Source organism: Anolis carolinensis, chromosome 4 (genome assembly GCF_035594765.1).
Source record: "Anolis carolinensis isolate JA03-04 chromosome 4, rAnoCar3.1.pri, whole genome shotgun sequence".
NCBI lineage: Eukaryota > Metazoa > Chordata > Lepidosauria > Squamata > Dactyloidae > Anolis > Anolis carolinensis.
This window is the reverse complement of record NC_085844.1, coordinates 23,887,493-23,906,685: the sequence shown is the minus strand read 5'-3', so window position 1 is coordinate 23,906,685 and position 19,193 is coordinate 23,887,493. Positions and strand designations below refer to the sequence as shown.

The window sequence follows — 19,193 nt, the reverse complement described above, 5'->3', positions numbered from 1 at the left end:
GATTCGAACCTGGCAGCTTTCAGGTCAGCAACCCAACCTTCAAGTTACGAGGCTTTTATCCCCTTGGCCACCGGGGGCTCCACAGCAAATTCTGGTGACTCTAATGCAAATTATTTTGAAAAGTGGAAATAGAGTTCTCAGCCACCATCAACAGCAAGAAAGCATAAAGAACATCCACTTCAATCACAAAATGCCAGTTCAACATGCCCACAATCATTTTGCATGGGAGATCGCCAAGTGAAATGTAGTAGTAGTAGTGGTGGTTGTGGTGGTAGTAATATCCACCTCTTCTGTCCTATAAATTGAAGTACTTTTGCCAAAGAGTATTTCCAAAGCAGCAATTTGGAAACTGATCTAAACCTTGTTTGATACTCATGTATCTTTAGGCTGAATAATTATTTGCATAATAGGATAAACTAAGCTAAAATCCTAACATCATCCTCATACCCATGCCAAACAATTGCTTAAATAGGATTAAATTCCTCTTTCATAAAACCTCAAATATGCACAGTAAAGTTGAATGATAAATTTTTAATGCAGTTTCAGCTGGAATAAATAAAAATGTTTGTTGGTTTGGATGGGAATTGAGTCAAAATGCAAAACAAAGTTGACGCACAGACTGTGAAATGCATAAATGAAATACAAAAGCCTCATGAGCGAAACATGTGCTAGAAATGTTAATCAGTTTTCTGCATAAACACGTGGTCAGTGAAGGAAGAAGGGTAGAGTTACCTTTTAACGCAATTCATTATTATCCCTCAAACCTTAAAACAGTTATGTCCTGCTTTAGCTACAATGTTCAAAATTACCTCATTAGATTCTCATGTTCTGAATCAACTAAAATGCATATATTTAAATTGCCTTTTAATTGGCTTCAGATCCTTAAATGTTACAAATAAGTTACATAAAGTAGACTCTTAGTTAACCAGCACCCATGGGGTTTGGAAGATGGTGGTTAAATGTGGTCTCTAGTTTCTTGAGTTTCTATAAAATAGGCCTAACAAATACTATACCCATAGTATACCATCCCATAAACTCTTTTATTGACTTGATATTAATATGGAAATAAAGTAAGTAAAAGCAAATAAAGATTAATGTAACTTTATGTAATAGTTTTACTGTTTTCTAAAAACAACTTTGTGAATGCAGTATTGTTTCTTTGATTTTATTGCCAGTTGCTTGAGAGTTACAGTTGCTTGAGTTCTTTTTAACTGAGAGTTTAGCCAGGGCAATTGCAGGAGGCTTCTAGGTTGCTGCTTATCTTTAAACTTTTTTTCACTTCCACATTTTATTAACTTTTAACAGACAAGTCATCATAACATACAGTGGCCTTAAAATGTCTACAGCTAAATTTCGTTTTTCATGCATTTACTGTCATTTTTATTCACAGACTGAGATAGAAACATCATCCTGCTTCTTCAGCTCCCAGTCAATTTCTTTCCTTTGACTGAATAATACCAAATGATGAAACATCCTTTCATTATCCATAGGAGAAGCTATCACTGTGGAAAGCTGGCTTACTAGCTGAAGGAGTTCTGAGTCAAGGAGTTTAGTTGATCATTTTCACCATCTCAAAAACTGGATTTTGTTCAAACCTTTGTGCTTGAAAGGTTACTCTCCAGCCTTGAAATTAACTACGACTGACATGAGAGAAAAATGATTTTGAGAAGCAGTACCATAACAAAAGAATCTCCTCGAAAAGTTCACCATCTATTTCTATTTTGGGTAAGTTGGGAATGTTTGCAAGAAAATCGGGCAAAGTTAATGCTTGATGCATTTGCAGTTTCTTAGTTGGATCTTTCTTTCCTTCAGGTTTGCCTTTGAAATCTCAACAGCATCTGCAATACTGCACCAGTTTCTTTCAGATGGCGGAGGATGAAGATGATTAAAGGCTGAGTAACTAGTGTAGTGGAGGGGTTTGAGCACCGAACGGTGACTCTGGAGACCAGAGTTCAAATTCCCACTTGGCCATGAAGTGGGAAAATCACATGCTTTCAGCCTCAGAAGAAGACAATAGAAACCTATTCTGAACAAATATTTCCAAGAAAAACCTGTGATAGGTTTGTCTTCAGGGTCACCTAACCATGGAAACAACTTGAAGGCACACAGCATCATCATGCATCCATGCTGTTCCGAAGAACTCTTTTTTGTTATGTTTATCTGTATAAAGTCTTGTCAGTAGATGTTTACCTTGCATTTATCCCCACCCATTAATTTATCCTTATTTTTTCACTATTAGCAATATTGACCAGTCCTGCTGAGAGTTGCAATCCATCAAAATCTGGCGACATGATTCCTACTCATTCCATCAGCTAACCCTGTCTGCTAATTTTGTATAGGGAGAACCACATACAGAATTGGCTTTTATCATAATAAGAACACCTTGTAAGTAAACTGCTCAGTGGTGTCCAGTCCACTACTAAGTGAATGTGAACTCTTAACCAATAAAGGATTATACACCCAAAGTAACTCCCGGTAGCTTAGCCCAAAACTTTGCTCTCCTGTGAAGTGAGAATTAATTATTTGACTAGTCTCTTAAAATGGATATCTGTATGGACTCACACTTTTCCAGAGATGACTAGAGTGCCAAAATGAGTAGTGATCTAAAGAAATAATACCAAAACAAAGTCACTTGCAGGCTTAAAATCTCAACAGAGATGAAACTCAACCAACTGCAGGGGCATGCTTCCATACTAACTAAACTCAATTGGGTGTCTTGCTGCACAGTGTCTTGCCGCACATAAATATGTATTTTGTCAAGTAAAATGTAGCCCAAGCAGACATGAAACACTGTGGCTGAAATTGTTGCTGACAACATCCTTTGCCTGAAAACCAGGTATTTCCTACAGATGCCACAAAATATAAACCAAATGACAAAGAAATGATCAGAATGGCCGAACCCTTAGGCCTCCCCTCCCATTGGTATATTTTGTCTTCCTCAAACATACTTTGATGGATGCTGTCCTTGTAGCTCTCCAATTAACCTTCCACATTAAATGTACAGTTATGAATCATTTAAGAAACCCTTTCTCCAATTCATGGACAGTGTAGTCTAGTGGCTTCTATGTCACCAGTGATGAATCCTTCTGGGTTTTACTTTGAACTTTGTTGCTATCAAAGCTGACAGAGTCTGAATCTATTGGGAGATAGGGTCAGCACCTTGAAAAGCTCCTTTGAAGTTTGGATAGGTTGGATTCACCACCTCATTAACATGAAAACCACCAACCACCACTGTTCAGGAATGCTTGCTTTGATCTGCTCAGTTCAATTTCTGGAAATGTGAACTCACACTTTCCAGCATTTTATTGTATGCATTACCTAATGTTTAGTCTAATGTTGGATTAATTCATTTTGACCATTACATGATGTCCTTCTCCCCACAGTCCATGTACAGAAATTAATTGGACCAGAATTATACTTCAACAGTGGTTACAGGAAAACATGCTCCATTCAACCATAAGGTAGTTCAAGGCAACATGTGCAATGTAATGCAAATGAGGGAATCATGAGGGCTCAGGATGATTGGTGTGGGAACAGGTCTATCACTACTACCATTCAGTGTCTCAGTTTGCCTAATGGAGGGCATGCCATGCTTTCTATCACAGCTTCCAGTTTTTCACTCAATTGCTCCAGGAGACCAGAGGTGGATATCATGGAACCATTTTGAGTGGTAACACTTCTTATCATATGTTGCTTTTTGTGTGTCCGGGATGGAATCTTTCCCCTCCTTGAAAGTACATTAATCAAAGTTGGACACCTTCAAATTGTTTTGAAGTTATGATGACCTAAGAAAAGTTATCATGGAGTTTTCTTGGCAATATTTGTTTGGAATTACTTTCCTCTGAGTCAGAGTATCACTTGACCAGGGTCATCTATAACTGAGTGAAGATTGAAACTCTGGTCTCTGAGTTTCCATCCAACCTTCAAAACATTGTATCCCATCAATTAATACATTTTTTTCCATCAGAATTTTTCCAGCCAATTTTATTTGTAGGGAATGTGTGCCCCTTCCAAAGGAGTCTTTGTGAGCCACACAATTTCCACTTAACTTAGAGCTAGCTCTATCAAAATTATACTTTTGGACATCCCCTTTAAATGTGCAAATATGTTTGATGATACATTACAAGTTGTACCTTGTAATCTTCAGAAATTGTCTTCAGTGGGGAACAAGCTAAGATCTGAAAGGATTATTATTTGTTCAATATATCCCTACTAATAAAATGACACAGCATTAAGTAGATAGCATCTGTCTCTTTCCATTTCTGTAAAAGCAGCAGTTGCCCATTGTAGTGAAGTATTTGCTTTGTAAATGTTCTATGGATTTTGAACTATTTTTCTTTTTTCAGTGTCATTTTCTAAAGGATAGTCATAACAGCATTAACTATCCATGCAAACGTGTCTCAAAATTTACAGCACTGTCTATGAAAAGACAAGTATTTATCTTAAGAGTTAAGAAGAAATGTTGTTGCTAAACCAGCAAGTCAAAAGGTTCCTAGATTTCTACCTCGTGTATATCATGAATTTTCTAAATGGCCTTGAGCAAGCGAAAAAGACAATTTGTAGCAATATGAACCAATGTGAAAATGAAGAACATGGCATACAGTTGGCACTTTAGTTATTTCCTTCTATATCCGAAGTCAACATATTTTAAGGGTTGGAGTCTGAAGATATACTCTCTTTTTGGCTATTAAGGCTTTTTTCTGATACTTTGTAGTGTGTGTGGTAAAAAGTGACCAATAGCTGCAAAGAACATTTTTAGTGGTGTCAACTCTTGCGTGTTTTGTTGCATTTAGAGATGGAACCCTTGCCTGGAATCTACATCCTAACTACTTTGGAGACAAACATCTTTTCATGTCTCCAGACCTTTCAGTCTTTAAAAATTGGAAGTACAATCAAAGTATTATGGGAAACCTCCACACATAGAGCTAGGATGCAATGATAGAAGCAGTGTCTAGATCAAAGGAAGTAATAGTACTACTCTATTCCATTTTGGCCATATTTTACCTGTAATCCCTTGTCCAGTTCTGGGCACCACAATTCCAGAAGGATATTGACAAGCTGGAATGTGTCAAGAAGAGGGTGAACAAAACTGTGAAAGATTTGGTTGCCAAGCTCTGTGAGGCTTAGGGTACGTTTAGTTTGGAAAAGGCTGAGAACAGTGATGATAGACATGTTTACATGTGAAAGGATGTCACACTGAGGAGGAAGCAAGGTTGTGTTCTGCTGCTTTAGAGACCAGGACATAGAACAAGATATTCAACTTTCAGAAAAAGAGATTGCACCTAAGTATTAGGAAAAAAAATTCCTGGCGGTTAATGCTGTTCAAGACTGAAATAAGGTGGTGGAATTTCTTTCTCTGGAAGTTTTTAAGCAGAGGCTGGATGGCCACCTGTCAGGAGTGTTTTGATTTTGTGTTCCTGCATGGCAGAATGGGATTGGACTGGATGGCTCTTGTGGTGTCTTCCACCTCTATGATTCTATAATTCTAGGAATAGTACATCCAAAAGCATATTAAATAATTAACAATTATAATAAAAAATCACTAAAAGCATACAAATCTGGACAAAATTGTTGGGACTGCAGACTTTACTTTTCCATAGACAACCTCCTACACAATGCAGAAATAGACTTTCTGTCAGATTCAGTTTGGCTTTTCTTGTGCTCTTAAAAACACCTTTTAGTGATTTTATAGCCTATGGGATTTTCTGGAATTTTAAAATTTATTGAGGTTTGGGGCAGCTGTGAGTTTTATTATATCGGATTTTATTTCCTGTGGTGGCTTTTATGTCAGATTTAATGATCTTGTTTGTGCATGTGTATGCTTTCGCTTTTATTGTAAGCTAGGCAGAGAAATTATGCTAGCAGGTAAAATAAAACTATTGTTAATGAACAGCTACATTTTGTGTATTAATACAGGATATAAAATGCAACATTTGTTATATCAAAATGATTATCAACTGCTGTGCTTCCTCATAAATTCCCTCAAGTACTGAAGATACGGATTTGAGAAAATGTCACATGAATTAATCACACATTTAACATCAAATACATTTCCAGCTCCATGTGATAAAGGGCAAGCAGCAATCTTTAAGAAACTTTGTTTTTTTTTATGTGAAAAATCAATGACACCTATCAAATTTTGTATGCAAACGTTTACACTCAGTCACACACCAGGGAGAAAACCTTTCTCTAAAAATAACTTGCTTCTGTCCATATTTCCTATTTCCTTTTGGAAAACTAATGAATGCAACCCAGTGCCATCCTTTATCCCAAAATACACTTCTGAGCCCAACTGTCCATTCAATCACCCCATGTGCTTCTGTTGTATATCTTATACAATTTAATGGTTATAAATGTTCCAGCTGTTTTGAAATTGAATGCAAGTGTTTGGGCCTGATCAGGTGACATAAAACCATTGCTATAAAAGAATAGTCTTTGGGGAATTAATGGATGCAGTCTGTTTACATGAGCTGTCGTCTGCTGTCAAACAGTGGCAACAAGAAAGAAAAAGACTGTGGGAGTAGCAGACAAGAAAGAAGTTAAAACATTAATGGAACATGCTGTTTGGAGGTGGCAGATTGTGTTTGCCTTCCCTTGTCTCTTCTGTGCAACCCATATCATAATGCACCAACTGGATTTCAGCCATGATCTTGAGGACAAATGTTGGCAGGTTAGCAAGAATGCTTGATACTATGCCCTTTCTTCAGGAAACAATCTTCCCCGTGTGCTAGATAGATAGCTGGGTTGAAAATCTTTTGAAACTGGATATGTCTCACTGCCATCTTTTGTAATGCAGAACTGCCCAAAAGGTTTCAATCTCTTGTACTTTAAAGACTATCCCCTATCCCACCTTTTAGCTCTGGAATAGAGCTCTTAATGGGGAATAGAAACCTTATATCTGTCACTATTTCTTATCTTCATTTTCACATTATGAGGCTTGTTATTTCACTGTATTTACTGCATATACACAAGTATAAGTCAAGGGCAGGTTTTGGGGCCCAACTTATGGATTTTTATATGATACATGAATACGCTAAAAGTTCATTCCACAGAGAAGGGGAAAAGCTTGCACCACCATAGGGGACCAGTTGCCCCTGTCTAATATTTCACTGCTAGAGCATTTCAAAAGTTAGGGAGAGAAGAGGGGTCAATTCTTCCATTTAGGTTCTCCTGGAACAGACTAAGCTCTTTTCTTTGCCATTCTACTCAGAGATTGCTTTTTTTGAGTTAAGGTACAGTATTACATTGTTCATGGATAAGTCATAGAATCACATAATAGAATCATAGAACTATAAAGCTGGAAGACACCACAAAGGCCATTCAGCCCAACACCCTGCCATACAATCCAGGTTCTTTTGACTAAATATTTTGACTAAACTTTCTAGACTTATATATGCAATTGGAGGATTGTCTTTACTAATATTCACATTTGCATTTTGAAGCATTTCTGTATCAGAGCTTTTTTGCACTTATATTCCAACTTTCCTTGGCATATACAGCCCCCTTCCTATATACTTTATACTGGAAACAGATCTATGGGGTTCAGAATAGGACTGGCTAAGACTGCCAGAAGATGCCTTGAGTAAGTTTCATGTAGCAGTGAGAATTAGATATCCCATATCCTAGTCCAATGTTTTCTACCCAGTCTACCCAGACCCTCTTTTGCTCATTGGTTGTCCTTTTACATTGTTATATTCAATATTAATGATACGAATTGGTAGAACAATATGAAAAGTAAGCTTTTATAATAGGTGAATAAAATAGAAAGTCTAATAATACTTGTAAGAATACCCCACTCCCTTATGACCCTGTTCGCTGTGGTTTTTATTTTTATGTCTTTCTCACCCCGAGTTTTAACTTAATGTTCATGTGGTCTGCCCTTGTTTTTATTGTCTCCTTGTTTTATTTTGTAATGGATATTAATTACTGTATTGTTTATTTATTGTTTTGTGCTGTTCTTTTATATGCTGTTTACATTGTATTGTTTTGGGCGTGGCCCCATGTAAGCCGCCCCGAGTCCCCATTGGGGAGATGGTGGTGGGGTATAAATAAAGTTTTATTATTATTATTATATTACTATCAAGCATTGCATGAAGAAACCAATTGAAAAATATTTAGCCAGAAATTGTGTAGCATTGAGAAGGCCCAAATTGGGATTACTCATAAAATGCATATGTAAAAAGGGGTTGCCATATGGAAATGAAATTTGCCTTTTTGGTTGTTGTTTATAGAGGCAAATAATTGATATGACAGCAGTATTCCAAGCCCCATGCAACTGATTTTTGAAATACAAACTGATTACAGACTTCCCGTTTCCAACTATTTCTAGTCCTGTAGTAGAAAGCAACAGGGATATTAAAATATTGCCAACAGATTCCCTAGGATCAGCACTTTAACTCAGGACATAGCGGATTTTTCCTGAAGACTTTGCTTCAATCTACTTGGAAAACCTACATTCGCCTCATGGATTATACTCCACAATTATCACTAAAAGTTTTCAGTGGCAGCCTAACCACTGGTTGCCGCCAACTCTCAATTGCAACTTATCAAGGCCAATGATTTGCATATGGTTATTAATTACCATATATGAACATAACTTCATAAATTGAGGACAGTTTTGGGGGTCAATATCATAGATTTTGATATGATGCATAAATCAAACCTCATTCTGCAACGTGTAGGAAGTGTCAATTCTGTTTCAGGAGAATAGCTGCCCATCGGCTTTGCAGCCATTTTCATGCTCAGCCAAGATTTTTTGTTTGAAGTTTTGAGGGAAAAAAATCAATGTATGTATAATATTTACAGTAAATGAGCATTATCCTCCATTCACAGATTTCTTGTAGTACCCTTGATTGCTACCTGTCCAGAGAGTGAAATGCAGTCTTATTTAATTGCCTTTCTACACTATCCCATAAGTCAATGGACAACACTTGGCAGTTATTCCCAGTGAAATTTAGTGCATAATGCATAATGACATTTGCTTCCAAAATGTAGTTTGAACTATCTTTAAAAAATTAGGTTTGGGATGAAAAAAACAGTCCTTGATATACTATTGGACTGTCAGTAATATCAGTCCTGAAGCTATAGTCCAACAACTTGTAGAAGCCCATATTTTGTCCACCCCTGCTTTGGATACACTGCAAAACTCTTGTTCATTGAAACTGTATATCCAAGTATGCAGAAGAATCATTAAGAGGAAAGAAAATCCTTTTCTGGTTAGATGTACTCTGTCAGTAACTTCTTTTTGAAGACAAGGTACATTTGCTGTGCTTTTATTTTATTGTCTGTGATAATAAAGATGGTGTGGGGGAGAAAGCACAGAGAGTTAGCTTGGTGTGCTTAATCTGTTACAGGAAATAAAGAAACTTAGCTTTCTACAATTCCTGGCACATAAAAATAATGTTATGTGAAGAAGGATTATTCTTTTATCTTTTTCTCCCAAATCATGAAATATAGTTGCAGTTGGTTTAGATAAGATATTATCTGTTCAGTAGAAGCTGATCATCCATCTGCAGAACTTTTATGACTTTTTAAGGATGTAAATTGATATATAACCATCTAGATATGGAGTATTGCATTGTATTGAGAAAAACAATTGTAGCTGCTTAGTGTCATATGCATATGTTAAAAGCATTACCTAAAGTTGCATAGAAAATACAGCTACCTTGAATTCAAAGCCACTTATGGTTCCTTACATTATTGCACAACATATACCTTTTCTTTAAACTGCTTTGAACTTTCAGATCCCAAACTGAGAATAATTATAATTACATAGCAGTTTAGTGCATCCTTGTATATTATTCCCAAATGTTCTTTCTTTTGCCTGGTTGAAATGCAGATTATTATAAGATACTTAAGGCCAGAACCTATGTAATTTTTCTCATGTCATACAATGCATTATGTACATAAATCATACTGTATAAAAGTGAACAATAAACAAAACCAAAACAGGTGTATGCCAAAAGTTTGGAATAATCCTCATTAATAAAACAATATTGTCATAACCAATTGGAACAAATGAATGACTAATGGGCATTTGGGAACATTAAACTTAAGCTAACACTCTGATCTGAATTTGTAAGTTTTATTTAATTGGTGTGTGTTGGTGAATAGACAGAATAGGGCCCCTTGATCAAGATTGGATAGTAATACTATAGCTTTTTTTATGGGAAATAAGATTTTCTAACTTCTCCATGTTGCTAAAAGTTCTGTTTCAAATACACCAAGATTATACTCACCCACAATCAAGTATAAATGAATTACTTCACATACTTCCGAGATTGGTAGTAACTACTAAACTAAGCGCCTTCAAACTATATATGGTTCCACATTCTCACTGTCAGGGGAAAAACACTAGAACATTTTTTTTATTTTAAAAAAGTCCCACTTTATTTCTTAAACGTTTAGAGATTTTTCTATTGAAGACAAATACAATCCACAAGAGACTGCCACATTTGCACATAATGAGTATGCCTTAGAAAAGGAGATGTCCAGAACCAAAATCATTTGTCCAATGAGCCAATGCAAGACTTAAATGAAAAGTTTTGAAAGGAAATGAAAAGCCATTTACTAAGCTGCACATTACATTTTAATTATTTGGTAATTTTCAACTTAAAGAAGCAATTGGGGCCTGATTTGACTTAAGAGTGAAATTACTGTGACAAAAACGAAAACAATCTGAAAGAACATATTTTGAATGAACTATTGAAAGCTGCAAAATAGGAAAAATACTTGGAAACAAAGAAAATTGAGCATTTCATAAAGGCAATTTCTATCACTAGTTTCTGCTGGGAAGTAGCAAGAGAAAAAAATCCTTTACCTTCTCAACAGAACTGAAGTGTTTTGCATCAATAACTGACTTCATTAAAATAAAATGATCTTATTCATGGTTAAGTAGAGGCATATGTGAACATACAATTTGGTCAAGAAAATTGTAAATATGATATGTTGCTTTTGCGCAACTGTTCTTTCCTACCAATTTATAGTCATTATTGCAACCAGTCTGGAGTACAGGATGTCTTTAATCATTAATTCTCGGTGCTTACTTTTATTATAAACAAGACTTTTGTTGTCAGAACAAATAATCTCTCATTTGTTGCCTGAAACCCCAAAACAGGATCATGGGTTTCCAGAGTTGCTACCAACTGCTTAGCAACTTGCCCGACTTGTCTTCCCTCCTTTCTGTTGTAGAGAACAGTAGACAAAGGGGCGGGTTGCCGATAGATGAACACTCTCCGGAAACATTCGCATAGGGCAGAATAGGAGTGGTTTGGAGCACAGGCCATGAACTTCTTGTCTTGCTTTGACGCTTGCACATAACCTGAATTTTTTTTTTAAAAAAAACAACAACAATAAAAGCAAATACAGGTATAATATATATACTGCATCCTCTCTTAGATTAAAACTCTACAAGTCTCTCTTTTTGCATTAGACTTAGAAGCATAAGAATTGGAAGATATCACAAGAGCCATCCAGTCCCATGCTGGAACACAGAAACAAAGCACTTCTAACAGATATCCATCCAGCCTATGTTTAAAAACCTCAAGAGAAGACTTCTCTACACCCCATGGCAGCATATTACACTTCTTCTTAACAGTTTTTACATTTTCATGTATATATTGAATATCTTTTCCTGCAGTTTGTTGCTCCACGTCTTAGTCTTCAGAGCAGCAGAAAGTAAGTTTCCTCCCTCTTCAATGAGACATCCTTTCAAATATTTGAACATGGTTATCATGTCTCCTCTTCCTCTTTTTCAAAACTAAACATACCCAGCAATCTAAGCAACTCCTCATAGGGCCTGGTTTGTAAAGCTTTGTGTATTTTGGCTGCCCAGAGCTGGACATAGTAAGTTCATAAGGAATCTAGCCCTGAAAGCATCAAAACACAGATTCCTATAATGCATTAGACATGACGCTGCCAGTTAATATGACACACAACTAGACATAGAGCTATTGTGACAACACACACCATTATAAGGAAGAAAAAATAATAATTCCCCAGTGTCTCAGTTTAATCTCTCTAACCTTCTAGGAGAGAATTTGAAGGCTAACTGCCTAAATTTAGTTTAAGGTAAACTAGAAGTCCAAGAAAAATAAATGAATGATATATGCTACATTTAACTAAGCACAGGTGGCAAGGTGTTTCTAATGTTTGGTTAAGCAGAGAGAAATTGATGTCATGCTTTCCTCTGAAAATATTAAGTGAAGGAGATTAACATGAAAGTGTTTATTTTTTTAAGATGAAATTGCAAAATGGTATTAACTCAGAGAGCCAATATGAGAATACCACGTTACAATTCTGTTTAAAGTCAGTGGAGCCTGGAAACTACTTACTTACACTGATAAAGGTGCTTTGATTGTGCTTTTCCTGCCTGGCAGAGGGTTGGAATGGATAGTCCAACTTTTCCAACACTTGTGTTTCTATGTTTCTATAATAATGGAGACAACTAATGGCAATGGTGGAAGGCCAATTTGGCTAGTAGAATTTCAGTGGACTCTACTTAAATCAGTGGCTGTTCTGATCACGAGGGATGGATCCCGCCACCAAACTTGGCCTCAACTGTGGACTAAATCCAACAGTGAATCTCAATGAGTAAGGTCCCGCTGAATGAATGGTAATTTAGTAAGTCAAAACGAATCTAAGTCTCATTGATTTAATGGATCTAGTTCAGTTGGGACTAATGACTGCAGATTTAGCCCTGTGTCTCTATTCTTAAATCAATTATGCAAAAATAAAATTCCAACGCATCAAGATTCTATGAAATTCTAGAACTGGCTTGGACCACTAGAACTGGTTTGGATCTGTCAGCTATTCTAGGAAAAAATCACACATTAGTCAGGATCCAAAGAATCCTGTGTTTTGTTTACTTTAAAGGATTTTACCTATATATAGGATACTATTTTAATGTGATAATAATAATGTGGTCGTTAAATTTTACTGCTAAGTTTTAACTGATTCTTTTTGTGATTAAGCTTGGGTCCCTCTCGGTAAGAAAATGGCATACAAAATAAATTAAAATTAAAAACATCAGTGGAAGGGGCTCTGGACTTGTATTTTTGGGCAAGCAAGTCACGTATTGTAATATGGCATGGGAATGGTGAGCTGCTTTTCAATGGGAAAACCAAAGCTTGTAGTCATGGACAGGCTATTCATATTCAGACACAAAATATACTTCCATAGTGTATGAATTGGTTGAAAGCTTCAAAAAAGTAGAAACCGTCAACTAAATGTGAATCTTCACATTTTGACAAAATCTTTGCAATGATTCATGCTGAAATGTGAAATCTCTGCCCCGCCCAATAAAAAAAATGTATGATAAAAGAAAATAAGCTTTAGAATCCGTTATTTTTGAACAATGACGCATTTTTTAAAAGAAGAGTACTTAAGTTGCCCATTGCAAAGCAAAGGGTGAGAATAATGTGTCTGGACATGCAGCTTCTCTGAAATGTGTTTGTTAATGCACACTAGTTAGCACAACATTAACCTGCCTGAAATATATCATGAGTTTCTTCAAGGAATTTTAAGTTAAGAAAGTACCCTGAGTTATACTCTGGAACAGTTCATATCTACTGTGATGTAGTCTCCTCTTAATGTAGCCTTAGGGAAACTTGCATTTTTACTAAGGCTACAGAAACTACTAGCCACAAAACTAATCTTTACTTAGAATCATAAGAGTTGGAAGAGACCACATGGGCCATCTAGTCCAATCCGCTGCCATGCAGGAAAAGAAAATCATAGTATCCCCGACAGATGGCCATCCAGCCTCTTTAAAAGCTTCCAAGGAAGGAGCTTCCACCACACTCCAAAGAAGTGAGGTATACTGTTGGACAGCTCTTACAGTCAGGAAGTTCTTCCTAACGTTCAGGTGGAATCTCCTTTTCTTGAAAATTTGAAATCATTGCTCCAAGTCCTAATTTCAAGTGCAGCAGAAAACAAGTCTGCTCCCTCTTCTTTATGACACCCTTTCACATATTTAAACATGGCAATCTTATCTCCTCTCAATCTTTTCTTCTGCAGGCTAAACAGGCCCAGCTCTTTAAGACACTCCTCATAGGGCATAATCTCCAGATCTTTTATCATTTAAGTTGCCCTCCTCTGGACAACTTTCAAGTTGTCAATATCTTTCTTGAATTGTAGTGCTCAGGATTGGGACACAGTATTCCAGGTGAGGTTTGACCAAAGCAGAATTACTGCACTTGATCTAGACACTATACTCCTTTTGATGTAGCCCAAAATCTCACTGGATTTTTTAGCTGCTACATCACATTATTGGCTCATGTTCAACTTGTTCTCCACGAAGACTCCAAGATCTTTTTCACATGTCCTGTTGATGAGACAGGTGTCACCTGTTCTGTATCTATGCATTTCATTTTTTCTGCCTAAGTGGAGTATATTACATTTGTTCTTGTTGAGATTCATTTTTAAAAAATGCCCCAGCTCTCTAATCTGTTAAGGTGATTTTGAATTCTGATCCTGTCCTCGGGGGTATTAGCTATCCTTCCTAATTTGGTATCATCTACAAACTTGATAAACATGCCCTCTACAGCTTCATCCAACCTTCATAAAGATGTTGAACAGAACTGGGCCCAGGACCGAACCTTGCTAGTCACAGGTAATGCCACAAAAGCTTTCTTCCTTACCTAGTGCATTAAAAGTAGAAATGTGTTCCCATTTGTCCTGCTGATCTGGACGCGGCTGCCACAGAAGTGCATCGACATCGTGACGTAGGCAGAAGCATGGCATTTCTTTAGGATCCACAATGATTGAGAAAAGATACTGGTTGCTTCCGAGATTAACCTGTGGGATAAAAAACCCAGTATCTTTCAATTCCAAATTTGTTATTATACCAACCACTAGTGGGATAATTTCCACTAGGAACAAAAGTATCACAAAGACAAATGGTCAAGAAAAGTCCAAGTCCAGACCTCTAAACTATGCATTATCACCAGCCTACCTGATATCTGAATATTCCTGAAACCTGAACGATTTACACCTAGAAATATTTTAATACAAAATTTTAATATTGCATCTTGATGGTTCTATGTTAGTCCAACTATTATCTTCATGAACCAGTGTGGCATATGGCTTTCAATGTTGGAGTAGAGCCTAGGAAACATATGTTCCAATCTACACTTGGCAGCCAAATGGCCATGAGGTAAGCACTGTTTCTCTGCAAATTTAACTTCACTTGCTTGTTTTGAAGAAAAAAATGTACACTTGTCCAAACTCTTTAGATATTGGTGAAAAAATACTAATTTATCAATAATTAATCATTTTCACACTTTCATTATTTTTAACACTTTTATTATTATTTTTGGTCTGCACCTTATATTTTGGAGTTTTGTGGATAACACTGCATTGTATTACTCACAATAAAAATGTCTGTTTATACGGCATGAAACTGAGATATCACCTTTAGAAACACACTCATACCCATCAATTTATCTTAATTGTTTGTCGCAAAAACTATTATATGCATTTATGAGCATTTAGAATTATGCTGGTGTATTAACACCAAAAAACCACGCTGTTTCTTATTATCAGAAAAGTATCTAAACCAATTTAAAAAGATCCCCACTTTTTAAAAAACATAAAAATAAACCATCCTGTATCATGTGAAGAAGGATCTAATAAAGACAGTTACATGCAAAATCTGTATCATCGTCAGGTAGTTTTAAGGAAAAGTACAGTCCTGATCAGAATTTGTAAAATGAAGGGCAGAGTTTTTCCACTTGATATGCCCAGAGAAAAAAGAACATTTTAATATGCAGTTTCTCTGGGGTTGGTTCATTAAACTCAGTATATGGTTTCTTGTAACATTTACTTCTGAAACACGTTTGGAATTCATTATGGGACTCTCATCTTCACAAATGGACTTATATGTACGGGGAAGAGAACTGAGCATTTTCGCAAAGTCTGCATTCATCTGCTGGCTACTGTGACATTACTACATAGGACAACCTATTCCACAATGATAGAGCGAATGATGCACAATGGTCCAATGCTGTTCTCTAACTGTAGTATGTTAACTTATATACAATATTCCTCCTATCTAAACTAAACCTATTATATATACTATCATTTTTATAATAAAGAAAAAAATTCTCAAAGCCTATGGTTATTTCTCTTTTTTTATTCTTTATAGAATCCGTATAAAAAGGTTATCAGATTTTTAGATTAAAAACCGTAAGTTGTCATTTAGTGAGGGAAATTTTCAATCTATCCTTGTACATGAGTATATCAAATTATGTTTCACAGAAATAGTGAGTCTAATTTCAAAAAGTTAGGCACACTTTCATTAAAGTCCCCAGGAACCCCTAGTGGCACAGTGGGTTAAACCTTTGTGCCTGCAGAACTGCTGACTTGAAGGATGGGTTGCTGACCTGAAGGTTGCTGGTTCGAATCCAACCCGGGGAGAGCGTGAACGAGCTCCCTCTAACAGCTCCAGCTCCATGCGGGGACATGAGAGAAGCCTCCCACAAGGATGGTAAAAACATCCAAAAACATCCGGGCATCCCCTGGGCAACATCCTTGCAGATGGCCAATTTTCTTGCACCAGAAGTGACTTGAAGTTTCTCAAGTCGCATCTGACATTTAAAAAAAAGTCCCCAGAGCCAGAGCAATGGATTGCACCTAACAATAGAGCAACAATGCCAGATTCAAATTTCCATTCAGGTATAAAACTCAACAAGTGATCCTGGGCTATTTACTCTCTCTTTGCTAAAAACTATCTCACTGATTGAATGAGAAGATCAAGGGAGAGGGGCAGAACAAGGTATTATCGAAAGAAAAGTAGGATATTGTTAGAACAACTCTTCTGAAAAAAATTTTATTCACCACACTTTATAGAAAAAATATTTTGTCCTTCTTTGTATTCAGTTTGGCTTTCACTTATATCAGCTCTATGAATGAGAGACTTACAGGAGCCCTAGTTATCAAGGGCCTTCTCAGACCTCGGAAACTCATGGCCGTGACTTCCTTGATTGAATCATGCTATCTGTAATGAGGTTTTCTTCTTTTTCTGCTGCCTTTCACTTTACTGAGAATTACTGTCTTACCCATCAGGTCATGTCATTTCATGATGTGCCCAAAGCACAGTAGTCCCAATTTAGTCATTTTTTTTCTTCTAGTGGGAGTTCAGGCTTGATTTGCTCTAAGATTGGTTTATTTGTCTCCTTTTTTTAGCACTCCATAGTATCCACAGAAAGAATGCAAGAAGATGAGGAAAGGCAGAGGCTAGAAACAATTATAAGGACAGATTTGTTCACCTCTTTGTCCTTTCTTTAGAAATATAATTTTCTTTGATTTTGAAGAAACAAAAATACTATTATTTCTTTTTTAAAAAACCTTTCTTTAAAGAGAAAGGTTATTGATATGTTCATCATGCACTATGATACACCACTTGGGGGCAAAAATGACTAACAGATTTTCAAAGTTATTTTAAAAGTCAGTACAAAGTGTATACATTGATCTGACTTTCACTGTCAGCTATAGATAGGTCAGTCTGAAGGTGCCTCCCCCATCACCTATACAACTCCTAATCTGTGGAGGATATGGGGCTGTTTTTATGATTCATCACAACTGATTGAGGCTAGGTTGGAAAGACTATGTGACTATGTTCAGTTGTCCCTCCACATTTGCGGTTTAACTTCTGCAGATTTATGATTATTCATATATTTGATTAAAATGTTCTCTCTAGGAACTTCTAAGTTCATGCTGCTGGCCATGCTAGAAGACTTAGAGATTTCTAGAGAGTATCTCTTTTTAGAATTCTTTATATTCTCAAGTGCGATTCAATGGTTCTTCTTCAGCAGAAGGCTAGAAGACCTAGAGACTTATAGAGAAATATTTTTTCAAGTAAAAAAAGAGTAATGTCTTTATTCATGGTTCTTCACTTTAGGGGAGTGGTTCCTGTATTCTTAACTCCAGTGAATGTAGTGTGTGTTAAAAAAAAACATATTCCTAGAAGGGTTAAAAAAAAACAACAGTCTAAGATAATCCAATGCAATGCTCCCAAATGGTGAACATCTGGAGCACAGAAAACTCTTTTTGGAAAGAGCTGAAGCAGAATGGAGGTAGGAAGTAGGGAGGAAAATTGGTTCACCTTCTTATGGTGGAGAAATTATTGACAAAGTCCTTCCATAAAAGAGAGTTGGAGGAGCTACACATATCACTCATGGAAAGACTGTGCCCCTTAGTGCAGAAAGACAACGTTTCCATTTTAGATATGCTTTACCTTAGGCAAAACTTTGCCAAAATCAGGAACCAGAAATGTCTAATGATGGGGTTGCACATCCACTGCACCCTTAAGCTTCAGAAAAACCCAACAGTATTTGAAGGAAGGCAAAGAACAGAGCTACTTCTCTTCAACACAGCTGTTGCGATAAACATGTTCTCCATATTCTGTGCATGCATTTATTTGTTTTGAGATGTGTATCAGATGGTCCTATTAAACCCTGAGGGCAGCTCATAACTAAAGGCACAGTATGAATAGAAGGATTAAAGCTAGAGACCTGATCAGAAAGGCACAGAGCAGCATAGTAACAGTTGGTAAGAGAACTGCAAAATAAAAATCTGTATGCTGGAAAAAAGAAAGTTTATCTGCCTTCCTAAGGATAAACAGCACAGCAAATCTGCTAAGCATCTTTGCACATTTTCCCACCGCTTCTCGTCAGGTTTATATGTGCTAGATAGTCTACTTTTTCTGAGAACAGCAAATTCACCAAGGCAGATATAGTTTTAAAAGGATTGAAAAGGGGTGTTAGGATGCTCTTTTGGCACTTATGATAAAATAATGCAAAAATGAATTGCACAACAAAAGGGCTATAAGTATAATATGTTTATGGGAAGTGGAGTAACTCTGGAGCTGGGGACGTTTTCCTGGATGTCAAGTGCTCATGCTAAGCCGAATTAACAACAAGAAAGGACACAACATTAGATACACAGCAAAGTTTTATGAGGAGCTGACTTGCAATTGCTAGAGTACACACTACATTTGAACAATGGTTTATTAGTCACATACATTGACCACATTTATTGCACTAAGTTGATATTTGGTATAAGGATTGTGCAATGACACTACACCACTAAATATTTATGCTAGTCTAAAGCCATTGTAAGATCTTGGCCACTGTGTATGTAATATAAACTCTAGGGTACACAATGCTTTCAATGCAATTTTGCACTAATTTTTG

General features: G+C 36.5%; 1 protein-coding gene across 1 annotated transcript in view; it reads right to left on the bottom strand.

Moving 5' to 3' along the window:
* Nucleotides 1-10,361: 10,361 nt before the first annotated feature.
* nudcd1 (NudC domain containing 1) overlaps nucleotides 10,362-19,193 on the bottom strand; it is a 60,567-nt gene continuing 51,735 nt past the window's right edge. Inside the window, exons 9-10 of the mRNA XM_062980088.1 lie at nucleotides 14,640-14,796; nucleotides 10,362-11,320 (exon numbers count right to left, since the gene is read on the bottom strand). Of these exons, the coding sequence (XP_062836158.1) occupies nucleotides 11,028-11,320; nucleotides 14,640-14,796 (450 nt within the window). The 3' untranslated portion in view covers nucleotides 10,362-11,027. The remainder of the gene's footprint in view (nucleotides 11,321-14,639; nucleotides 14,797-19,193) is intronic.